Source organism: Erithacus rubecula (genome assembly GCF_903797595.1).
Source record: "Erithacus rubecula genome assembly, chromosome: 21".
In the NCBI taxonomy this organism is placed as follows: Eukaryota; Metazoa; Chordata; class Aves; order Passeriformes; family Muscicapidae; genus Erithacus; species Erithacus rubecula.
The window spans coordinates 2602289-2627301 of record NC_136673.1 but is presented as its reverse complement, the minus strand read 5'-3'; the positions used below and the strand labels follow the sequence as shown (position 1 = coordinate 2627301).

At 42.1% G+C, this 25013-nt stretch overlaps 1 protein-coding gene across 2 annotated transcripts; it reads left to right on the top strand.

The window, feature by feature from the left end:
- Positions 1 to 2749: 2749 nt before the first annotated feature.
- SEC16A (SEC16 homolog A, endoplasmic reticulum export factor) lies at positions 2750 to 25006 on the top strand (the record flags this gene model as incomplete). 2 transcript variants are annotated; one of them, XM_079324208.1, is made up of 30 exons in its annotated part: positions 2750 to 6397; positions 7151 to 7287; positions 9508 to 9593; positions 10252 to 10381; positions 11409 to 11607; positions 12170 to 12347; positions 12718 to 12860; positions 13291 to 13352; positions 13581 to 13719; positions 13967 to 14209; positions 14435 to 14532; positions 15079 to 15160; positions 15313 to 15430; positions 15653 to 15764; positions 15970 to 16075; positions 16504 to 16644; positions 16740 to 16853; positions 17419 to 17620; positions 17808 to 18047; positions 18730 to 18818; positions 19204 to 19362; positions 19611 to 19688; positions 19908 to 19964; positions 20134 to 20245; positions 20537 to 20674; positions 20751 to 20851; positions 21227 to 21301; positions 21931 to 21990; positions 22874 to 22948; positions 23341 to 25006. In XM_079324208.1, the coding sequence occupies 30 exons, from the start codon at positions 2750 to 2752 to the stop codon at positions 23407 to 23409; spliced, it is 7191 nt and encodes a 2396-aa protein (XP_079180334.1). In that variant the 3' UTR covers positions 23410 to 25006. The 2 variants fall into 2 exon arrangements, with proteins under 2 accessions (XP_079180334.1, XP_079180335.1); XM_079324209.1 differs by lacking the exon at positions 21931 to 21990.
- Between the last annotated feature and the right edge of the window lie 7 nt (positions 25007 to 25013).

Sequence of the window (25013 nt, the reverse complement as noted above, 5' to 3'; positions counted from 1 at the left end):
TTATGGGCATAGTTATTCTGTTTAAGAGTAATTTATTTAGACAGGTTTAAATTAACTGCCCCCCAGAGAGATTATTTCTTTATAGATCAAGCTATAGAGCTCATCAGGTAAAATTAATTTTAGGGCTTTGTCTAGAGGGTTTTAATATTTTTTTCCTCTTTGGCAATGTTTTTTTGGTATGCCTGGAAACACCTTCTACAATTGTTATTCCTGGTGACTCATGTTTAGCAGGCTGCCCTGATTTATCAATTAATAAACCAGCTGAAAGTTAAGAATTTCCAAACTAGATAAAGCAGAAATGGATCGCTCTTAGGTTGTGTAGTGATTTCTAAATTCCTTAAAATCAGCATTTCTGTTAATCCTGGACAAGGCACAAGGGAGGGTCAGTAGCACTGAGTTATCTTCTGTTTTGGACCATGTTATCTTCTTGCCATGGGCATGTTCATTTAAGTTGGACTCAATTCCTCAATCTTGCTTGCTTTTACTACTGTGTGCATTCTGTTAATATTAACTTTGCTTCTGAGGAAGCTGATCCCTCATGTTGAACCTCTGTCATGCACCATCAAAGATCCTGCTGGAGAATGACAAGTTCTGCCTTAAAGTAGGACTTTACACTTATTTTTATTAGCTAATTACTGGTACTGGCTGTTACAAAAATATGCCAAAGTATTAGGATTTTTTTTAAAAAATAAGACACTGCAAGGAGTAAAATCCACATTAGACATTTGGAAGTGGGTATTTAGGTTGGCTTTTGTGCTCAACTGTATTTCAGAAAGAACTTTTCTATGAAAACCAGAACTATTTAGTAGATACCAATCTTTTGTTCAGTGATGTTTGTGCTTTCCAGGACATAAATGCCTTGGCAGATGGTTTAATTGGCTTTTTTCCTCCCCAGGACAAAGTATATTGCATAATGTGTTTATTTGGAGGGGAAAGAGGAGTTTTTAAAATCTGGTTAATACAACACAGAACATAATGAAAAATAAATGGGGATGCTCAGAGTAGCCAGAGGTTCCTTAAGCATGTGGAAATTGGGATGGGGATTGGGCAAGGATCTCCTGGAAACGTGGCTGGCAGCAAGGCTGGTAAGATTGGCCAGCTGGAAAACCTTCACCTCAGGATTGTAACAGGAGAAAAAATTGCAGAGTCCTGAAAACTTTTTGTAAGCATTCCTTGATGGAATTCAGCAGCTGTGCTTTAGAAAGAATGGTGAAGGCACATGCAAATGGAGCTCTAATGTTTCTGTTGAAATCCGGTTTGTGTTGTCCTTTTCATCTTAATAAAACACAAATTTATGGAGTCTTCACTCTAGATATGGCTGTGGAATATGTGGATAGAGAGGAGAAATTGAGAGTCTCTGTTAACTCTGAAAGAGGGACCTGGTTACACACAGGGCTGTTGTGTCTGTGTGCTGTGGTACTGTCAGTGTGCTTTTTATTGGAATTTTTTAGATATAAATTTCCATGAAATACATACAGTATTTTTGATAACAAGAAACCAGAAGTGCTTTGCATTTGAACTTTTCTATAACTATTCCAATATTGTCCTGATTACAAACATCTGACTTTTTTGGCTTTCTGTTTTATTACTCTTAAGACAAGATGCTGAATCTTAGAAGAACTCCAAATAAGAATTGCACAGCTTTTTTCTTTTATAGGCAGAAGTGCATCTGGTGTGGAGCAATTGCTGTGGGTACTTCACTCTGCACATTGTAAACAATATTTGTTGTGTACCATGAGAAACATAATTATCATATGCTGCTAATGCTTCACTGAACTCCACTGGATAAGTATTGATGAATTCCTCTGGTTTGTCAGCCTGCATCCTCCCCAGGTTGTTAAGAGGTGATAAAATTGAAAAAGACACCCTGATGAATTTCCTGAACTCCCTGTGTACCAGATTCCTGCCTGGTGTTGTTTGGAGTTGGGGTTGGATTACTTCTGATCATGTTCTTTCCACCCCAAAGTGCAGCTGTAACCCTGGTGCTGTGCCAAAGTCCCACAGGTGTTAAAGTGAGAATGGGCTAGGTGGGGATACTTGAAAGTTTTTCTATCCTTAAATGCAGATTTGCTATGCAGATCTAGAAGAGAGAATATTTGTGATGATGATACAATTGCCTTTCTCAAAATAAATATCGGTGCTGTGCCACACAATGTTTTCTTGGTTAAACCAAAACTGGAGTGTTGGGGGTGATAACATCTGATGCATTCCTTCTTGGGCTGCTTCTCATCTTACCTGTCAAAAGGTCCATTCACATGGAGTGCCAGTGCAGCAGGGCTAAAGATCATCTCTAGCAGAATGAGAGTTAGATAATGACTTTTCAGCTCTCCGTAATTAAATTGAGCAGGGCATGGTGCTGCAGGCTCTGTTCCAGGCTGCTTGCTGTCCTGTCTGTGGTGCATATTTCTGGGAAATGTGACAGTGGGATACCACTGGAGGGTCTGAACTGTCTCATTAACCTTGCTTGGATTTATTTAATAGAATTGTTAAATAATGTGCTTTGATTCCACACAGTCTTACACTCATTAACGCCAGACTTGCCAGTGTGGGGTGTGTCAGTTCCTTATGCATTCTGAAAAAAAAAGGGAGATATTTCCCACTTCAAATCCTTCGAGCGATTTTATTTCCAAAATAAAAGTTAGTTAAGCATTGTGGGGAAGGGAACTGACTTGTCCCTGTGTTGTCTCGGCAGGGCAGAAGAAGCAATCGCTGTGCCGGCGGTGTGTGTGTCGCTGCCAGCAGCCCCGCCATGCAGCAGCCAGCGCAGCCCGGCCCTGCGCCGCCTCCTCCCAGCGCGGCTCGCAACATGTACTGGAGGAACAGCCCGCTGGGCAGACGGACCAACGCCGCGGCAGCGCCGGTGCAGCCCGTGACAGACCCGTTTGCTTTCGGCAGGCAAACGCCCCAGGGCTCCTCTCTGGAGAATCCGCCCAAGGGCAGCGCCCCGGCTTTCCCGCAGCCAGCCCTGGTGCATCCCCCGCCCGGAGCACACGGAGCGCACGCGGCTCAGGCAGGGAGTGGCACCGGTACCTTTTCTAATGTTGCAGTTCCTTCTCCGTCCCTGGGCTATGGTATAAATAGTGCTGCAGAAGGACATCCCAGTGCTGATCTCGGACTCCGTGGGCCTGCAGTGCCGGTGCATTATAACCCAGGAGCGGCAGTGGAGAATTCTTTCAGTGTGCATCCTGGAATGGTGTCTGCAGGGAGCAAACCTGGAGCTAGGCAGGATGTTGGTAGAGATCCAAGTGATGCACCTTCAGCACCCAGCACAGCAGCACTCTTCCCACCACTGCCCCAGCAGCCTGGGCCCCAGTGGAGGCCTGTCCCAGGAAATCTGCAGTCTCCAGTTCGGAATTTTGTGCCCTATCCTGAGCCGCCTCCTCAGACTGATGTGCAGAACATTTCCCAACCTTCTGTCAGTGCTTCTCACCCTCCTCCACACACAAATGTCCCACAGGGTCCTGGACACCAAGGGATTCCACAAAACATCCTGCAAGCGCCTTTACCTGCTGGCTGTGAGAAGAATGGCAAAAATGGCCCTGCAAACAGCAGTCATCACATGAACAGCATCCAGCCAGGAAATGTCTTTAGGCAGAATGCAGAAATGAGTAACCCTTGGTTAAGCCAACCTTACCAGGAGCAGTTTTACCCCCAGCCACCTTTGCAAGACTCTGGTTTTGTCCTTCCCACAGCTCAGGAAAACAACCCCAAAAACCAGTCTCCAGCTATGTCTGAAACATCAAATAGATCTATTCCCACAGATCGAGATCCAGGAACGCTCTCCATGTTTTTTAAAGGGGATGAGGCAGAAAATGAAGAAATACTTTCATCTGAAAAAAATTATGTAATGGAGAAAACAGAGTTTGATGCCTGTCAGCAAAATTCAGCCTCCCTGTATCACCAGCCTGTGCATCCTCAGCAGGTGGCAACCAACATTGTCTCTCAAGCACAGCTGGGTGCAGGCTCAGCTGCTGAGCTGGTACAGAAAGGAATGGATAGCCAGTACTTCCCTAAACTTGTCAGCCATCAGGATGCTGCTAAACACTCTCTGTTTGCTGGTGATGACAAGGCACAGATAAGTGACACAGCTGCTGGCTCCCAGTACGAAAACGTGGAGAACCTGGAGTGCATTCAGAATCAGGAGGTGCTGCCAAACGAGCCACAGAGCATGAAGGCTTCACCCCCTGCTGCTGGTCCTGACCTGTTCAGGTACAGCTCCTTCCCAGGCCAGCTGCTGCCCAGGGGTGCTGCTGGCAGCCACGCTGAGGCAGGACCAAACCTGGAGGCACCTGATGCCTCACCCCACCCCGGCCGGCCCGACAGCGTCTCCTCCAACTACAGCCACAGGAGCACTTCCAGCTCAGCACGGCCCCCAGAGCAGCTTGGGACGTTCATCCAGCAGGAAATTGGGAAGCCTGATGAGGAATCCTCTGCCAGCTTCTTCAAACAGATTGACTCCTCTCCACTGGGAGGTGATTCAGGTGAGATAAACCTGAGCAAGAGCTACCACGGTAATCTATCCCAGCCTCCCACTCCAAGTCCTCCTAAGCCTACAGGAGTGTTTCAGACAAGTGCAAATAGTTCTTTTGAACCTGTGAGGTCCCATGGAGTTGGTATAAAACCTGCAGAGATTGACCAAGCAAAGATGGTGGTTGAATTAAGAGAGAACCACTCAAACCAAAAGAATATCAAGAAGAGCACAGCAGTGCCTGCTGCTTCCCCTGGCAATCTTGAACAGCCACCAGATAATCTGGAAACAATTTACATGCCTCAGGTACACCCAGGGCCTCTTGCAGGCACTGGGGAAGCTGGAAACACGCTGCACTCTGGGCCTGTTGTGGAAAATATACAATCAGTATCTGAGAGACGGTCCTCAACCAGAGCTCAGGGAGCAGTTAAGAAGTGTGATAGCCCAGCTACAACTTTGTGGGCTCACAATGAGTTACCAAATTTTGGGGGGAATGTTCTCCTAGCTCCTGCTGCTCCTGCAGTGTATGTACCTGCCAAACAGAGTGTGGAAGTCATCCAGCCACCAGAAGAAGGTCTGTCTAATCAGCAGCCATGCAAACCAGGGACTATTGCTGTGCAGCACTCCCAGGATGGAAATATAACTTTTGAAAATCTTGAGAATCCTCCCAAAATGGGAGAAGAGGAAGCACTTCAGTCTCAGGCAAGTTCTGGTTATGCAAGTTTATTGTCTTCTCCACCTACAGAGTCTTTGCAAAATCAGCCTATCCTGATTGCTCAGCCTAATCAAAGCTATAACTTGGCTCAGCCAATTAATTTTTCTCTTTCTCTGTCTAATCAGTTAAGCAGCAATGAAAACAATCAGCCAATGAAGGACTCTGGAGTTGGGGACAAGCCTGCAATGGATCCCCAAACTTCACATGCTGTTGGGGAAAACATGCCATTACCTGTGATGCAAGTTGGATCTCTGTTGGTTAATGCACTTCCAAATACTAATCTGTTAAAACATAATTTATTACAAAGTCCTGGTAATTCTTCTGATGCTGCTTCTAATCAGCCTGCAAACTTGCTTATGAAAACTCCTCTTAATTTGACTCCAGAAGGGCAAAAGAATGTTAATATGGAAGGCCTTGCTCCTGAATTTGCTGGCAAGCCAGGGGTTTCTCCTGGGACAAGTCTTCCCAGTGGAAGTGCAAGTGGCCTAGTCCCCCCTGTTAATTCCATAGCACAGGCTAATAATTCTGCAAATTCTGCAAACCAATCAAGCAGCAAAGAAGCTGCTGGAGTGCTCGACTTCACAGTGTCACGGACGTTGGAGAAAAGCAGCACAAATAATTCAGTTCACAATCAGCCTCCCTCTGCTGCTCCAGTCCTACAGGCAGCCAGTGGTGCTGGGCAGGTGCCTGACAAACAACATTTCTATCAACAGGTGACAAAAGATGTGCAGCACCAGGCTGTAGCACAGGGAGCTCTGCCACCCCAGCCACAAATGCAAGCAGCTCAAATGCAGCCACCAACATCTGGGCAGTCCTCAGTTCCTCCAGACTCCCAGATTTCCACAGGGGCTAAAGCCATGCAGCAGGGGGAGAACCAGGTGTTGGGTAACCATCCCCAGCCTGGGAGGCCTCAGGAGGCAGGTTCAGCCCAGCCAAGGTACGACCAGAGCAGTCCTGGGAAGCAGCCAGTGTCAGACCAGCCTCCAGGTGCTCCAGCTGCCACAGCCCCTCCTGCCACCACTGCTCAGGCAGTGCCACCCAACGGGCAGCAAGACCTGCAGCGCCCACCCCCTCCTCAGACCCCTCAGGAAGCCTTTGGTCCACCCCAGAACCCTTACTACTACTACAGACATCCTTATGATGCTTACCCAGCCCCATATCCACCACCTTATCCTCCTGCAGACCCCAGGACAGCAGCTCACCTCTATTACATGGTAAGTTTTTGTTTTTCTCTTACTTTCCCCTTAGTATCTCTTATTTTATTATTTTTTTTATTAATTTAAATTGTCATGTCATGATCAACATTCAGCAGAGCATTCACATTAAGTGTTTAAGTGTAGGAAAAATCCAGACAGCAGTAACAAAACTGACACTGCAAAGATTATGGGAACTTTAGTAGTTGCTGATACCAATTCCAGTTGGCACAGATGTCAGTTCATAGCAATTTGTTTGGTTTTTTTGGAAAAAGTAGACAGTTATAATTGGCTTGGCTGTCCAGGTGCTCCAACTTGGTTCCTATCTGCTGCCTGAATTATTGATGGTTTAGTAGAGAGGTTGAAGTGCCTTTAGTCTAGATATAATGGTTTTTTCCTTAAGTTTAGCATATTAATAACTTGACTACAACCTCTGCCACAAAAAGTAATGAAAGCTAAACTGTAGTTCATTAACCTGCATCTCTTCAGGTGTGAATGGTGATGTTTTTTGGTTTGAATATTTGACATGTGAATCTCTTGCCTGTCCTTTTGCAGGACAGCTCTGGGCAGATGTTTTTTGGTTTGAATATCTGAGGTGTGAATCTCTTGCCTGTCGTTTTGCAGGAGGACAGCTCTGGGCAGATGTTTTTTGGTTTGAATATTTGAGATGTGAATCTCTTGCCTGTCCTTTTGCAGGAGGACAGCTCTGGGCAGATGTTTTTTGGTTTGAACTGTGATATTTGAGCTGTGAATCTCTTGCCTGTGCTTTTGCAGGAGGACAGCTACGGGCAGTACGACCCCCGGTACCGGCACTACGACAGCCCCTACGTGGAGCCCGGCAGTTTCCGCTACCCCGAGCCTGAACGGCCCAGCTCCAGGGCCAGCCACTGCTCTGACAGACCCTCCTCCAGGTGTGTCATCCCTAACCTGAGATTTGGATACCCCAAAGCAGGGAGTGTTGTGATGGCTGTCAGTGTTTCACAGCATAAGCCACAGGGAGGAATTCAAAACCTCTTTGTGCGCTGCCCTAGGAGTGGATGGTATCAAATGTCTGGAGAGGATACGATTCCCCTGCCTTTTCTCTTGCTTGTTATTCCTTTCATTCAGTTCTCTGGGGGTTGTTGGTGTTTCTGCCAGGCAGGAAGTCACTGTGATAGCCTCAGTGATGTTTGCTGTGAAAGAGCAGTGCAGGCCATGGGGTTATTAATCAATACTCATTTATTTTCTGCCTTGCACTTAAGCAGAGGCCCCTCGTTCTGTTAATGAATGGCACTTTTGCACATTGGGTAGGATTTGCCTTCTCAGCACCATGGATACACAATGGTGCAGGTGCTCAGAAGAGTGAGGTGAGTCAGGTGACACCATCCTGGTGCTGTGTCAGGTCCATTTGACAATTCCCTGAGTGTGGATAAGCTTTCTCACAAAGCTCCCAGAATGTGGTCTGGGTGCCAGAGGTGCTGTGTGAACATGTCCCACCCACTCATTTCACTGCAGGTTTTGATTAGGTAAACTTAAAAACCTTGATCTGTCTGATTAATACAAAATAAAGACATTTGAGGGAGGGGAGCAATGTGTTCAGATGCTACTTGAAAATGTTAAATAAAAGCAGGATTAAATCTTTACTCAAGCAAGAAGCAGCAAAATACCTTGAAGAGATTGCTGCTTTCTGATGATAATTTTGTAAGTTATTTGTATGAAGTTCAAATTAATGACAAAATGTTACTGTTGTCCTTCTGTGGGGTTTCTGGCTTCTAACAGAGAAACTCCTGTTACCTGTCTGGAAATTATTAAACCCTTTATGATGTTTGTCTGTTGTTGGTAATTCACTCATGGGGCAGTGATCAAATTACAAATACAACATTTTGTTTACCATCTCCACAAGATTACAGATGTATTTTGGTCTTGAGAAGAACAAATCAATGGCTACAGCTCCATGTGATAACTTTTACCATTTTCTTAAGTGAATTGAAGTGTGCTGTGAGCTCTTGAAACTAGATGATAAATTCTAGTAGCACATCCTGGTGTGTACTCTCCTATTTTTGGAAGGGGTTGCAGTTTCTCTGTGTGGCAGATCAAAGCCTGTTCAAAGTGCCTGTGTCAGGGCTGATGTGTGAGTGCCAGTGCAGTCAGACTGTGTGTGTGAAACTGCCCTGAATGTGCATTGGTGGTGATGCTTGGAGAAAGGAATAAGATCTCTCTGCAGGAGACTGGGGAGACTGGTTGGGTGGCTGAAGCTGCTGTGATAAGATCACAGCTCCTCCTCTGCAGGGTGAGTGTTAACAGGCTTCCCACACTCCTGGGCTTGCTGGGCCACTTTGGAGTTTGTACTCTCAGTTGTAGGGAAAGCTGGAATTAAATATTTTCACCTGCTGTGTGTGCACAGGTGTGTTTGTGAGATTAATGCACCTGTGTAGGTACAAACATATATGGATGTATACATATATATACATTCATGTGCATGCACGTACATGTAGACACTACATTTTTCATCTAATATTCATCCCCTGGGTTTTTTCAGAAATTCTAGGATGGTGACCTGAAAGTGTTGTGTAATAAAGGCTCATGATATTTCAAATAATGGCCACATCTTTCTTTTTTCATCAGAAGAAATAATCTTTTTTCTCTACACTGACTCTTACTTTGCTGTGTTGGTTTTAGGCAGGTTTTTGTGCTTGTTTGGACAATCAGCTCTGTAAATGATTATTTTCTTCATTGTAAGTTGTATAATAAAACTGTTAAATTTAGAGCAGCTATTATTTCTTAATGAATTGTTAAATTATTGACTTCTCTGTTGAGACAGTTCAAAGGATGCTAATTATAGCAGTAGTTCTTGTGATTAATTGTCTGTAAGTAATTAAACTTACCACCAAAGCAGTTTATAAAGCCACTAAATTATTGTATGCTAAAGGCTGTCAGCTTTTGATGGCACACAACAATTCAGTGGTATATTGGGTTGTAAAGTCTGAATTTTATGATTCCTTGGTTTCTTGGAAATGCATTATTTTAACTATGAAACCTTGTCTAATCAATAGTGGCATGGAGTTTTTCCTACCTCCTGCTGAATTTAGAAGACATTTAGGAGGAATAACAACTTTTTTTTTTTTCTCTTTTACTTGTGTGCTTTCTTTCAGGCAAGGATATACAGAAGATTATTATGGAAAAGGTGGATGGAGTGATTATTATTCAGGCTATTACCCAAACTCTTATGATTATGGAGGTAAGGTGTCCAAAAGAACTCTGATTTTTTTTCCCCCATAGATTTTTGCCTTTCTTTTGTGCAAAATTCCATTGTGATGGTACAGAACAGTTTTGCTCCCTGTGTTGCAAGGCTGCCTTTCACTGGGGTGTGTCCCTGGTGTGTGACCTGAAGGCAAACCTGTAAAATGAATTTTAGGTGGGTGTAAACAGAAGTTGACTCATTATTTCATTTTGGTTTTGTCCATCATTATCTGAGTGCTCCCTGAGACTGGGAGTCTGGAGGTAATAATTGCCTGTGTAGTGCCTGGGAGGGTTTTAAGCAACATCTGTCCACATCCTGAGATGTTTTGCTTGGCACTCTGCAGACTGATCACAGACATTCTGTGAATGTCATAACAAATAGTAGGATTGAGTTTTAAAAATGTTAGAAAAGATCTGATGGCAATCACAGACCCCTCAAGAGTAACTAACTGTCACAGCCATGTTTCTCTGAAAGGTGTGAAATTGATTTTTAAGCCTTTTTTAAAACGAAAAAGAGTGGAAATATTTATGCAGCTTCAAGTACATTGCTGTATGCTTCAGGACCAAACCAGCTTATAATTAAAGAGAAAGGAGTAGAAAAAGATGATGGGCAAAACCTTGGCAATATCTGAACCATTTCTTCTTCTTTTCCCAAGATCCAAGTCACTGGGAACGATACCCCTACGACCCCAGGTACAGAGACCCCAGAAGTTATGACCAGAGGTACTGGTATGATGCTGAGCACAACCCTTACCAGAAGAGAGAAGCATATCCATATGGCAGCAGGTTTGTCCTGGCAATCCATGTTCTCCCAGTGCTGTTTTCAGGGCAGACTGGAAAACAGCACTGCTTCACATGAAACTGCAGTGTTCCACATTTCACATTATTGCCAGTTCTTTCTGTAGCTGTAACATTGATCATAGAGGGAAACCAGATGAGCTGTCACATCACTCTGAGACAGGGAGTGAAGGTAGCAGCACTTGTTTTTACATCACTTGAACATTCTGTGGGGTGTAGATTATTTATTGATATTTGAGGCACCGTTTGTTGGGTTGTGGTTGGTTTTTTTTTTTAAGACCTCAGTAGCTTTAGTTGCTATAAAGTTGTTTATTGTAAAGGCACAGAGTTCCAAGTGTTAAAGTTTATGCTAAAAGTTTTTTGATATAGAGTTCTACATAGAAGTAAAGTTTTAATTAAAAGTAGAAGTTGCTCTGATTGAGGTCCTGATGTTGCTGTGGCATCTCTTATTTAGGCAGTGATGATGGCAGTGAGGAGAGAAGAAAAGCAAGAGAGCAGGAACTAAAGCAATAGTTTATATTAATTTATGTTATATTAATATTACATTATTATAATCTTAAAATCGTCTGTGTATAATTTATATGTATGTATAATGTAATGTATATATAATAATATATGCATATAGGTAATATATATATCTACTATATATATAATATCTAGTATATATATCACTATATCAGTATATAGTATATATCATTATATATACTATATATGTATCTATATGTATATATAATTTATTATATATAAAGTATATTATATCATTCATATATTGTATATAATATATGATATAATATATATTATTTCATATCATATATATCGTATATCGTATACCATATACTATATCATATATATAATATATCACATTATATATTATATAAAATATATGATATATATGTTATTATATTAACATGATATTAATTTATATTACACTGATAGCAATATTTTTAGTGTATCAGTTTTTAGGAGCCCTCCCGGCGTGCCGGGTGCGGGGCTCAGCGCGCTCTCTGTGCCGCAGGAGCGAGCGCTACGAGGAGAACTGGCGCTACGACCCGCGTTTCACCGGCAGCTTCGACGACGAGGCGGAGCCGCAGCGGGAGCCCTACGGCGACGAGCTGGAGCGGCGCAGCGTGCACAGCGAGCACTCGGGCCACAGCCTGCGCAGCTCCCGCAGCGTGCACAGCCACCGCAGCAGCTTCAGCTCCCGCTCCCAGCAGGTACGGCCTGCCGCAGCCGCCGCTGCCCTCGCTGAGCTCTCTGTAACAGCCGGAGCTAACCCTGTTGTAATCCGATACCAGAGATGTCCCTCCTGTCCTTATCCTATTGGCACACAGCCAGAAATCCCCTCCCTGGCCCTTTCCTAGAAAAAGCCAAGACCCTGCGATGCTCTCTCACTTTTGCCCTGCTATCACCATGCAATGAAGAAAGGCAAGGAGCCTCTTTTGAACCTCGTGCTTGTCTCACATGCTAGACCTAGCTCCTTCTTATGGATACATAGGAAGAATTACAGTTTGTAGCATACCCCCTGGAGGGCACTGCTTTGGTCCTGAAGCCTTAAGAATGGCTTCTCAATATGGGTGATTTAGTTTGAATCCACATCCACGCTGGGGGAGAAGACAATGATAATTATCTGCATAGAAAAGTGGCTTTCTGCACGGCAGTGGTGCAGTAAGGCTGGTCCCCAAGGACAGGAGCTGGCAGGAGGGAATGCTCACTGTGTGCATGTGCTGCTTGCTCTGTGTAACTGCCAGCTAACCCTCACTAATCTGATCTGCCCAGAGCCAGCTGTACAGGAGCAATCACGACCTGACAGGTAATGCCTATGACCCCCCTGCACAGGCGGCGTCGCTCCACGCAGAGTATCCCTACGGAGCCTTTGATCCCAGCTTTGATGGACAGCAGCCCTTCCCAGACTATGGCTACCCTGCTGAAACGGGCTGGGCAGCTGTGGAACAAGGTATGGGCAATCAGGGAAAAGCCACACTTTATCTGGAAAAGCTTTTCTGAAATCTGTTGTCTGTTCAGCTCTTTGAAGATGTGTTTGTACACAGATGACAGGGATGCGTCTGATACGAACAATCCAAGTCCCTGCATTGAAAAAAATAATTGGATTTTAAAGTTCTGGAGTCCAGTTTTCTTCTAGTTATTGCAAATCTTCATATTTGGGACTTTGGGATTTTAAAGGAACTGATTGTTGTATACAGATTTCAGCCAAATTCAATAACAGGGTGTTTTCCACTAACACTGCAGGAATATTGAATTGGGTAAATACATCAGCAAGCAGGACAAGTTACCTGTTCTTATTTTTCCTTTTCTCCCCATTTCAGCACCTTTAAGGCCCTCAACACCTGAGAAATTTTCAGTGCCTCATATCTGTGCCAGGTTTGGGCCTGGGGGTTTCCTAATTAAAGCTCTGCCAAACCTGCCTTCTGAGGGTCAGCCAGCTCTGGTTGAAATCCACAGCATGGAGGTAAAGTTTAAAAGGAAAAATAGAAAGTAATGGAATAAATGTTTATTTTTTTTTTTTTGGAAAGGAAGTGGGGAGCTTGAATCTATCACTTTATTTCTCTTTTTTTTTGTGTCAGTATCTTTATCTGTTTGGGCTGTAATCATAACTAAACCAGTAAATTTAAAAGTTCCTTTCCTCTGAGAGATGACTTAGTCATGATGAGATCATCCAGCACCTTATAATTTTGTTCAGGATGATGTACAGAGTAACTGGAATGTAAAGTAATTTTCATAATTTCTCATCCTTGTGCAGGTTGCTACAAAGTCACCCTTTGTATTTTGCTTAAGATACTTGATTACAGAATGAGTTATGTTCAGCTCTGGGGGGTTTATCTGTAAAAAGCAAAATTTAGAGTTACAAGAATTTCTTATGGATTATATTTGTTTTTTAGACTATGTTACAACATTCTCCAGAGCAAGAAGAAATGAGAGCCTTTCCTGGTCCTCTTGCTAAGTATGTTCCTACAGTTTTCAGAAATAATTATCATACATTCAGAAATTATTTCTTCATTGCAAATTACAGGATTTAAACTGACTTAAAATATTTGTGGTTTTTCCCCTGCTTAAATAATACATGAGCTTTAAATTTATTCCTCAGACTAATCACAAATACTGACCTGAATGTTTACATTTGTCTCATTTAAAACTTTTTTCTTTTCTTTTTTTTTTTTTTTTCCCTCAGGGATGAGACACATAAAGTGGATGTTATTAATTTTGCACAAAGTAAAGCTGCACAGTGCTTTAAGAATGAAAATTTAATTGACAAAGAATCTGCAAGTCTTCTTTGGGACTTTATTGTACTGTTGTGCAGGCAGAATGGGGTATGTCTCACTGCTTGAGTTTTTATCTATCCTGAAGTATTTTGTACACAAATAGTTTTTGTGCAAAGGTCAGGAATATGTGTTATAGTCACTGATCTTGGAATATGTCACAGACTGGAGGAATGTGTAAGCTGGGCACCCATCAGAGGTGCTGATATTCACATATTGCTGTTGAAGTGCCAAATAAAATGCAGGCAGTGTTGAAACAACAGATTTTTCAATTTTTGTTTTCTCTCCACACACACAGACTGTTGTGGGAACAGACCTGGCTGAACTTCTGCTCCGAGATCATAAAACAGTGTGGCTTCCTGGGAAGTCCCCTAATGAGGCAAATTTGATTGATTTCACTAATGAGGCTTTGGAACAAGTGGAAGAGGAATCTGGTGAAGCCCAGCTCTCATTTCTCACTGATAATCTTCTAACCACAGTTGACAGTTTTGAGAAGGAGACTGAGAGATTCAGGGAGTTGCTGCTCTATGGCCGTAAGAAAGTGAGTGCCTGTGCTGCTTCTTATTTTTGTAACTTTTGTAGTGCATGTAACATTTCATTGACACTACATTTACACATTTACCCTCCAGTTCATAATCTAAAGCAAAACTGGAGTTGTGTGTTAGCTTTTATCTAAACAAACATATTTTGATTTGATCACAATTTACTGTTTTTTGTGAGTAATATTTGTAGCTGTTCCCAGGAAACTAATTTGTGTTTTTATTAGGATGCTTTGGAGTCTGCCATGAAGCATGGCTTGTGGGGTCATGCTCTGCTCCTTGCCAGCAAAATGGACAGCAGGACACATGCAAGAGTAATGACCAGGTACTGGGTTGCTTTTTGATTAAAAAATTGAAATCTGGCTGCCTGTTCTGCTAATGAGGTGGAGAATGTTAAAGTCATGGGTTATTCATAGTATTTCATGCAAGATTTATGCTTTATTTTTACCTGTATATTGATTTGTCATTTGTTACTTTTTATGCTGGGGTCTTCTGGCTATGAATTTAAACCTGAGAAGTTGTTCTGTGCCACTTGTTCCATTTAAGGAGTATTTGGACAATGTCATCTGTGGCTTTGCTTGGAAAAAACTGCAAAAAATAACTGTCAATTTTGTTAAAGTTAGCTGGCTTGGGGAGAATGCAGAGGTTTTCCTGGTTTGGACTGATTGATGTTAGAGTGACAGAACCAGTTCACTGGGAATGTTCTACTTTTGAACATTACCCACTGGGTAATTTCCTCTTCAGTGTAGTATTTTCACACAGCATTTCCTTCTCTTGAACTAGTTTAGATTAATTGCCACTGAGAGCTGAAGTACATTTTAACTGCTTAGCCCATGTTTGTGTTTTGTTTTTCTCTGCAATGTCTCTGTAGATTTGCCAACAGTCTCCCAATTAATGACCCTCTGCAGACTGTTTACCAGCTCATGTCTGGAAGGATGCCAGCTGCATCCACGGTAAGATTCACTGGGAGCTGCAGGGAGTAGTGGAATTCCCAACAGAAATCTTTCCCAGAATGTCAGAGAAGTTGTTTTGATCCTTTTTTAGGTTGAAACACCCATGCAGAGCTGCAATCACTGATTTGACCTAGTAATTCTTCTAATTTTAGTGCTGTGGAGATGAGAAATGGGGAGACTGGAGGCCTCATCTAGCAATGGTGTTATCCAACCTGACTAATAATGTGGACTTGGAATCCAGGACCATTGCTACCATGGGAGACACTCTTGGTAACTCTTGGGGAAGTGAACAGGGTGATGACTGAAGGAAAATCTTTGATTGCTCAGCCTGGCTGTTTTTGCAAACAGGCAATTTCTTTATAAAATACAAAGTGGAGCAGTTTTATATGGGCTTGTCTCTATTGTGAAGGTATTTGAATGCAAAGCCAAACAATACAGGACACTGAATGTGCCACTGACATATCCTGAGCTCTGTCCTTTATTTCTCTACAGCTTCTAAAGGCCTGCTGGATGCTGCTCATTTTTGTTACCTTATGGCCCAAGTTGGGTTTGGAGTTTACACAAGGAAGACAACAAAGCTTGTCCTAATTGGATCAAATCACAGGTTTGTTGGTTTGGTTTTTTTTTTTTAGCACAACTTTCTCAGTGCAAAAATGAAAGTTTGAAAGACTGAATTGCACTGTTCCCCTTATCCACATTAGCTGATTTTGAGGTCCTGTCTTGTAGTAGTTGATATTTTGTGTCTGACATTGACAGATCTCTGTTTATTGTCAGCTTAAATAACATTTTTCTTCTCTTGTTTGAAACAGTTTGCCATTTATAAAGTTTGCCACCAATGAAGCCATTCAAAGAACAGAAGCCTATGAATATGCACAGTCACTAGGAAGTCAGCCTGGCTGCTTGCCCAATTTCCAGGTGAGGAGCTATTCCTGTTTTGGTTTGGTTTTTGTTTTGGCAGATTTCATGCTTTTAATTTCTCATGCTGCAGTCAGTGTGGCAAATACTTTCTCTGTTACAACATGAAATACTTGTGGATAGTAATGCCATATAGTTGCTTTCCTCTTGTCACTTTTTTTCATCTCTACATCTTGAACTTCTGAATTTTAACTTCATCAATTGCAATTCTATATTCCAAAATCAAAATCCAGCAGAATTTGCTGGCACTAACTGTGGATAAATAGACAACTTCCACTGGATGCATTAGGTGGAAGATGAGAATTGACTGCTTTTTTTTTTTTTTTTTTTTTTTTGTGATAATGAGCTATCTAAGCTTTCAGCTTTTAATTTGTTACCACCCAGAATGTTGTGGTCACTTGGTTAGTTTGTCCTGCTCGCCTCCCCAGGTTTTCAAGTTCATCTATGCCTGTAGGCTGGCTGAGATGGGCCTTGCTGCCCAGGCTTTCCACTACTGTGAAGTCATTTCCAGAACTGTCCTCAAAGACCCACATTATTATTCCCCTGTGCTGATTGGCCAGCTAATCCAGGTAACAGGAGGAAGGATGAAGTGTTTGTGGTTGGATATTGTAGGTGGGAAGCTGTGGCTGATGAATTCACTTTTTTCAATGGTTCCTTTCCTCAGATGTCATCCCAGCTGCGCCTGTTTGACCCTCAGATAAAAGAAAAACCAGATCAAGAATCTTTTATTGAACCTTCCTGGTTAGTGACACTTAGACATGTGGATGGACAGATCAAGGTATGGTGTGTGCTTTCCAGCATGAAGCATTCCCTTTAAAGGATTAATATAAATTTTGTTTACACTGCTAATCACAGAAACATGAGAAGTGACCTTATCTATTCATGTCCTAAATTGCAAATGTTATGGTGTAAACCAAGTGAATTTACCACACTTTAGTGCCCTGAGATTCAATACAGAATAATTGTAATCATATGAGGCAAGTTTTTCTTAATACCATAATGCAAGGAGAATTGTAAGGTTGCAGTAATCAGGGGACCTGCTTGCCATAAAAACACCTTGTGTGTGTATTGGTGTTGCTAGATTATAACAGAGTGGAAATAATTATTATTTATTTAAAGAGATGTGTCAGAAATTTGAATCCTGAGCTAATTAACTATGTTTCAATTTAAAAACAAATAAACCCCTTAAATTATTGTTTGATCTTTGCTTATAAATGGCTGAGAATTTTTCTTTTTTTTTTTTTTTTACTGAACACTGAAAAACTCTTTTCACACCTAAGATTTCCTTTGCTCTGTGTTCCCTTGGTCACAAACTGAATGCCTGATTTTGTTTTTTCCTGCAGGAGGGTGCAATAGCCTACAACACAGCCAGATCCACTCCCCCTCCCTATGAATGCAGCACTCCCAGCTCTGAGCTGGACCGTGGCAGCCAGTGTGATGGGGGAGGAGGCCATGAGGTGGGGCCAGGTGCTGAGAATGCCTTGCTGGCATCCTTGTTACCCAATATGGCTCAGCAGATGCAGAGCGTGCAGCTGATGCCTTCAGGTTGGTGTTTCATATCCTTTATGGCAGAGAGAAAACAAAGGTTTTGGGTTTCTGATACAAGAAACCACTTAAGAGCCTGGTTGGGACAGGGAGATTTCACTTCTGCATTGTGTCAAAGGGTCACACTGGAATTTCTGTTTAATTAGAACTCTTAACTCTTTTTTTTTTTTTTTTTTTCATGCTGCAGTACCTCAGGCTGTCCTTGATGGCTCAGCTGCCATGATTCCTCCTGGTGACCAGGGAAGTGTCCCCTTCTACCCAGTGCCTCCTCAGCCTCTTGGCCCAGGTCCTGGCTTTGCACCTCAAGGATTTTCAAATCCCTATGGAACTGAACCATCCCCACTGTATTTAGGGTCAACACTACCCCCAGGAGGGCCACCACAAGAAGTGGAACCACAGCCAGAAGAGCAGACAAAACTGGAAACAGGTCTGGAATCTTAATAAGCAGCTTTTCTTCCTTAGGAAGGGAATGAAGTGTTTCAAGGAGTAATTCAAAATATCTCAGTATTTAAAAAATAGTCATGTTTTGGGTAATGAAATTTTAAAACACCATGTAATGGTATAGAAACATCTGTAGAAAATTGCAATATTCATCCTGGGGTTTTGGCTTACTTTAAAAGAGAGGGCAGACTCAGCAGGTAGTGATTTAGACCTTGATTCAGATAATTTGAGTCTCACTGAGTGCAGTGAGACTGGCACTTCTGTTTCCAAGGGATTTCCAAGTGATTCAGGGATTTCTGCCTCTGGACATGAGTTTCTAGGACCTTGCTAAGTTTTAACTCTGTGGCAGCAGAGCCTGACACATGTGGAGGGAAGGAAATGTAATTTTTGCAGAGTTTGAGGTGTGAGGAACCTTTAACTGCTCCATGCTGCTGATTGCATCCTGCAGCCTGTGTTTAGAGCAAACACAAACCCAGACAGGAGAGGGAAAAAATCAGAGCAATTGCAGCTCTTGCTCTTTAAAAAACCAGGTTGTCTCTAGCACAAAACTCATAACTAGTGAAAACTTTTGCTTTAAAACTATTGTGGGCCCTGGAGGCTTGAGTGTTTATTGTTGATTTTTTTTCTTGCTGTGTGTCCTTGCTAACATAATCTAATTTTTTTTTAAGGAATGCAGAGAATTGCCCCAGAATCTCCTCCTCAAAACTCCTTCCCTGAACAGAGAGAGGATGATTTCTATGGCAGAATGGCCAACATGGTATTGTTATTTTACACATTTCTTCAGCTGCATTGCAGCACAATGCAAACACAAGAGGATTTGGGGGCTCTGTATTGCTCTTCAGCAAGACTTGAAGCTTGTTTTTTACAAGTCCCCAAAGAACCAGATTAAATATCTTTGTGTGGTGATTCTTGATAAATAATTAATGCTGTGTCAGATAGTTATCTGATGTTTATTATGCATTTATGTCCTGGCTTGATATCTAACCAGGCAGCAGGACACAGATCCACCTTAAGTAAGAACTTTTAGATCTGTTCTTTTTATGGATTTTTCAAAGAAGAAATTTTTTTTTTTAGCAAGTTGAAATGTGATCCATCACTGCAGCAATGACAATTTTGTGCTTCCCTGTGTGTTTGTCACCCAGGGCTATGGGCAAAGATCCCGAACAACCTCAGAGTCCTCTGCTCATTCTGTGGGACAGGAGAGATCCAACTCTGCAGCAAAACAACCCTCCCCTCCTCCCTCTGCTCCTGCAGGGAAAGAGACTAAAAAAGAAACTAAAAAGGAGGCAGCACCTAGAAAGGTAAACTTCCTTAAACTTCCACCTACAGCTGGAGGAGATTTGTTAGTAAATGTGGCATCTCCTGGTCCACACTACTTAAGAAGTCCTGACTAAACTGTTTATTTCTACTCATTAGTTTCAACTCTGGGCTTAGAGTTGAAGTCTCTAACAGAAAATCTGTTGTATGAAAGCTTGTTTTAACTTGCCTGTAAAGTAAAGAATTAACTGAGAGGGAGAGAAGTAACTGAGTAAATTTCATTTGTTTTTAGACTGGTGCAACCTGGTTTCGCTGGCTGATGGGCAAAGGAAAGAATGAGGCTCACCTGCCAGATGACAAGAACAAATCAGTAAGGCCCCAAAAATCAAAAACCCTGATGCACTTGAATTTGTTCCTAATGTTCTCCTGGATGACAGATGAAATTGTTTTGATGAGTTAACAAATGATTGTACAGCTCTGAAGATTTGTTCTTATCCTCAGACCATTTTTTTTTTAAAGTTACAGTTATTTTAAACGTTTTTAGCAGCTTGCTTTGAGCTCTTTGTTTTTCACTGTGATTTTCTTCTAGATTGTTTGGGATGAGCAGAAACAACGTTGGGTTAATCTGGATGAACCAGAAGAAGAGGTAAAAATCTGAGTCCTCATGATTTCTCCAAGTGCAAAACAGAAATCTGTACTTGGCACACAGTTTCCTTTAATCTTGTTATTGTCACTTAAGAGCTGTGTTTTACTGAATTTGGATTAAAATGTGCAACATCAATGATGTGATTGAATTTTTCTTTGTCTCCCTGCAGAGTAAACCTCCTCCACCACCTCCAACAGGATTTCCTAAAGCTGCTCAGGCTGCTCCCCCCGGGCCTGGAGCCCCACCTGGTGCCTCTGTCAATGTGTTCTCCAGGAGAGCAGGTAACAGCCAGCACTGATATTTGAAGACTTTCTCCTGCATAAAACATGAGGGCAGAAGTGCTGAATTTCCCTGGGTTGTTTGGGAATAGTTGGCAGCTCAGTGAAGCTGTGACTGTTGCTGGCTGTGCTCTTGCTCAGCTCCTGCACTGCTGTCACAGTATCATGACTTGGGTATTGCTGAGTGTTATTTCCTGATCCTCAAAGATGCTTTAACCAGCAAACTGTTCACAGTAGACACAGGCATGATAAACACAAGGATTATTTCTGTTTTTCTGCATGTTTCTGGTTTAGCTGGCAGCAGAGCCCGTTATGTGGATGTCCTGAATCCAGGAGGAACCAAGACAAGTGGTGCTGTTCCTGCACCATCAGACCTGTTTGCCCCCCTGGCACCAATGCCCATTCCTGCCAACGTGTTTGTTCCAAACTCAGGTGTGTGGATGGGATTGTGGGGAGGTTTCTTGGTTATTTATGGGGTGTGTTTGGCTAAATCCTAATTCCTCTGTAGTTCCAGGGGAATCCCAGCCCATGGAAGGGAGTGGAGCAGCAGAGCAAACACCAGCTGCAAACCAAACCAACACAGACCCTGCTGCAGCTGTGGAACCAGAGGTGGGTTTGAAGGGATGTCATCTAGACAGAACTCAAAAGTTATGATTCAAATCCCCTCACAAATTCTGAGCAGCAGTTTCACAGCTGTGGTACATAAAGCATGATGTTGTTGTAGGTTTTGTGGTTTAATGTTTTAAAGAACAGAAGGGAAATAAGGAAACAGAAGGGAGTGAAAATGGAAGTGGGAGGTTGCATTTCCCAGTTTGGCAGAGCTGCAGCTTCCATGGGTGCAGGAAAGGGACTGAGACCATGGGAAGAATCTTACACTGCACCTCACACCTGCCTGATGTGCTGTGACATTGTTCTGCCTCTGAGGGAAATGGGGAATAGCCTTGTAGTAATGATGATAAACAGAAATGCCTTGTTTCTCTTCAGTACTTAAACCCTGCAGCCCTTCCTCCTGGATCTGGACTTCATGTTCCTAACCCTGATGGCTCCCAGTCAGGCGAGGTAAGGCTTGATGCAAAGTATTTAATTAATGACTTTTTACAGTTAATTATAGTGGTCTTACAATGGGCCATCTAAAACAACAAGTAATAGATTCAGATGCTGATAAGTAGCCAAGATGAGATATGACTGCCTCCAGAATTATACAGAAAAGACCTCTAAGCCCATATGAGAAGTTCAGCCTCCATATCCTACATTCTGTGATGTCCTTTTCCTATAAAAATACTTTAAAAAGCCTTTTTCAGAGTAAAACATCAGTAGGAGTTGAAGGGTCTCTTCTTGCCTCCATGCATGCATATAATTTCACTAATATTAAATGCAAGACAAAAGAAGAACAAGTTGCTGTGTGCCAGGCAGAGTAACATGACCTTTGTTCCTACTAAATATTTTCTATACCTACATAATTTCGTGCTCTAAGAAATCCTTTTGATTTAAACTAACTTCTGGCTTTACGTTTGTTTTTGTTGTTTTATTTTTTTTATTTTTTATTTTTTTAACTTGAAGTTGGTTTAACCTTTGGCAGTGAGACTTTGACAATGAAATAAAACAACTGAAAGCTTGGGGCAGTGACATGCATGACGACTTTTTTTATTTGTGTTTTTTTGTATTTGTGTGTTCTTGCTGTTTTGTAGCTTTCGCGCTCTAGTTCAATGAGTTCATTATCACGTGAAGTAAGCCAGCATTTTAATCAGGTACATGTGGCTGGCCATTCTCATTTATGTTAACTTATTTACTTTCCTCCCCCCCCCCCTCCACCCCTCTTTTATTTTGCATTTGCTCAAATACTAATGCTACTTTTAGTCATTTCCCCCTCATTTCACAGAAATATCATTAAAAGTAAATCATGATGTAGTGTTCCTTTTTACACTCAAACAGGGTCTTCAGTTTTTGCATGTAATCCAGGCATGCTTTTTATTTTTGTTCCTAAGAGAGTCACATAATTTCATCATCTTTTTTCAGGGATACTAAAGAAATCAGTTAATTTTAAACCAAAAAACCTCAAAAATCTTCCAACGAAACCTAACAAACCTAAAAAGGCTCAATACAAGCAAAACTCGGTCATTCTGCTGCTGCCAGTCTCAAATTGGTAATAAACCATCTGCAAAAGTCCCTGTAGGAATTAAAGGAATGCTTCATCTCTGCTGGAAGTTCCAGAGCTGTGGGGTCACCACAAAGGGGTGACACAAACCTTTCTGATATTTCTTAGTAAAGCCAAACCTGACATAGAGTGTTTCTTTTGGGGCAAGTCTTGAGGTGTACTAACAAAGGCAGAAGGTACTAATTGAGTGGAGTTGCACTGGTGTCTTGTGTTGGTTTTGCATGCTTTGGACCTGCAGAGCTCTTTGCAGTTGATGCATGTGCCATTGTTTGGCCAATTCCTACCTTCAGCCAGCCCTGTTCTGGATCTGGATGCAAACTGTACCAGCACTCTGGAGTTGTTCCAACAGGCTGTGCTCTCCATGTTGTTGGCATTATTCCTGTGGATATTTGCTCTGTATAACTTTGCACACCATGTTTGAAAGGCTCTGGGGTGCCTCTCTGCCCTTGTCTGATCTCAGTGTTTTCTCTTCCCAGGCTGCCACTGTTCCACCCTCGGGGGCACCTGCAGCAGGAGCAGTACCATTCTACAACCCCTCTCAATTTGCACAAGTGAGTGAAGTCCCAACCTTCCCTTATCCTTATTATCCAGTATTTCCAGAGAAGCTGTGGCTGCTGGAAGTGTCCAAGGCCAGGCTGGACAGGGTTTGGAGCAGTCTGGGATAGTGGAAGGTGTCCCTGCCCATGGCAGGGGTGGCACTGGATAAGCTTTGAGGACCCTTCCAACCCAAACCAGTCTGATTCTGTACTTTGAACAAAACATGATTTTGTGCTTTACCAGCTTCATCTGGGTTGTTGCACATAAAGTGTTAAATGTGCACAAAGATCAGTCTGGCACTTGTTCAAGTTAACAAGTTTTCATTCACTTGTTCCTGATTTTTTAAATTTTGTCTCCAGCATGACACTTCTACAGAACATTTTATTTATTCCTGTTCCTTTTTCAGTCTCCTGCAGCCACTGGAAGTTCAAGACTGGGAAGAATTGGACAGAGGAAGTATCCAACATTGAAGTAGAATACAATGGCTTTGTATTTGGAATCCTCACTGATGTTCTGAGTATGCAAAGAACTATTCAGCCTTATGGCATGTGGTATCAGCTGCAGTTGACATGACAGAAGTCTAATGATGGGTGATCTTTTTCATGCTTGCACCTCATCTACGCAAACCATTACCAAACATGAAATATATGTAACTTTTCCTTTTCAAAACCTGGCTAGAAATAGCTTTGCTGTGATAAAGAATAGACACAAGAGAGGAAATAGTTGCTGTCTGTTACAAAACCTATTTGTAAATTGCATAGGCAATTTATTCCTTAAGTTTATTTTAAACCTTCCAAAACATAGTTTCAGGGATTCCTTAATTTCTGAAGGACGCTTCCCTCCCAGCAGGGGTTAAAAAACAAAAAAAAAAAAAAAACAAAAAACAAAAAAACAAACATGTCCACATTGTAAGGTAACACTGTGGCCTTAAGAGGACCATGTACAGTCGTGATGCTTTCAGCCAGAGTGTGGAACCAGAGCTGTTCCCCTGGCAGAGGCTCCCCCAGGAGCTGGTTTGGTTTTTGGGAGGCAGGAGGGAGCCACAGCTCATCCAAATAAATCGACTTAGATTGAATGAAAACTGTGACTGTAACCTAATCCTGCTTTGATTTGGATCTCTCCTACTCTGTATGTAGTTTGTGGTTTAGACTACCTGTAAAGCCAAGTGTATAGTGGGAAGGAGCTCTGTATCATAGCCAATGCTGTTCTCTTGATGAGTGAGTGTTTGTTTTTAAGTGCAATACGGTTACTTTGCTTTCTCTCAAACTGCTGGCACTCTGCAGCTGGGGGGTAACAGCTTGAAAGTTGTTTATTTCTTTTTTTTTCCTTTTGGGAGTGCCAGAATCAGTGTAATAATCTGTTCTTGAATCTCCCATACTAAAATAACCAAGGTCTTAAATAGCTAACAGCTAAATTTCATACTAAAAGTAGATGGATTAGATCTCTACAGATGGATTTTAAAATCTTTAGGCTTAATATAGGAAATCTTGAAAACCATGGTATGCAGCGTTTATATTCACTGAAAAAATCTGAATTATCTGCAAAGAGAGAAATAAACTTTAAATATTTATTAAATCATTAGGCCATATTTTATTTAGAACTTGCCACCAAACTATTTGATTTTACTTGAATTTCTGCCCAGGAGTAGAAGTAATATGAATGTGAAATTGCCAGTATTTGTCCCCATTTTTTTTTTTTTCTTTTTCTTTTCCTGAATTAACATCACTTTTCTAAGATTGTGATAGCCTTATGTATGTCCCAAAAGGTTTGTATGCAGCCCAAGTAAAACACTATTTGGGGGGATTAGAAACCTTTGTGTGCTGGTCCATTTTCAATTCCAGACATGGACAGCAGTCAGTGTGGTTTACTTTTCTATAATTGAAACCTAATCAGACACTTGGCTTTCCTCTAGTCCAGCCAGGCTGCTGATTATTTTCTCCTTTCAGTAGAGACTGCCAAACAACTTCATTCAAGGAGGCTCCCTCTGAGCTGGGAGCTGCTGTCTTTCCTAAGTGTAAGATTTGACACTGTAAATTCTTAAATAAAATATTTTGCGCTCTGGAGCACTTTCACATTTTA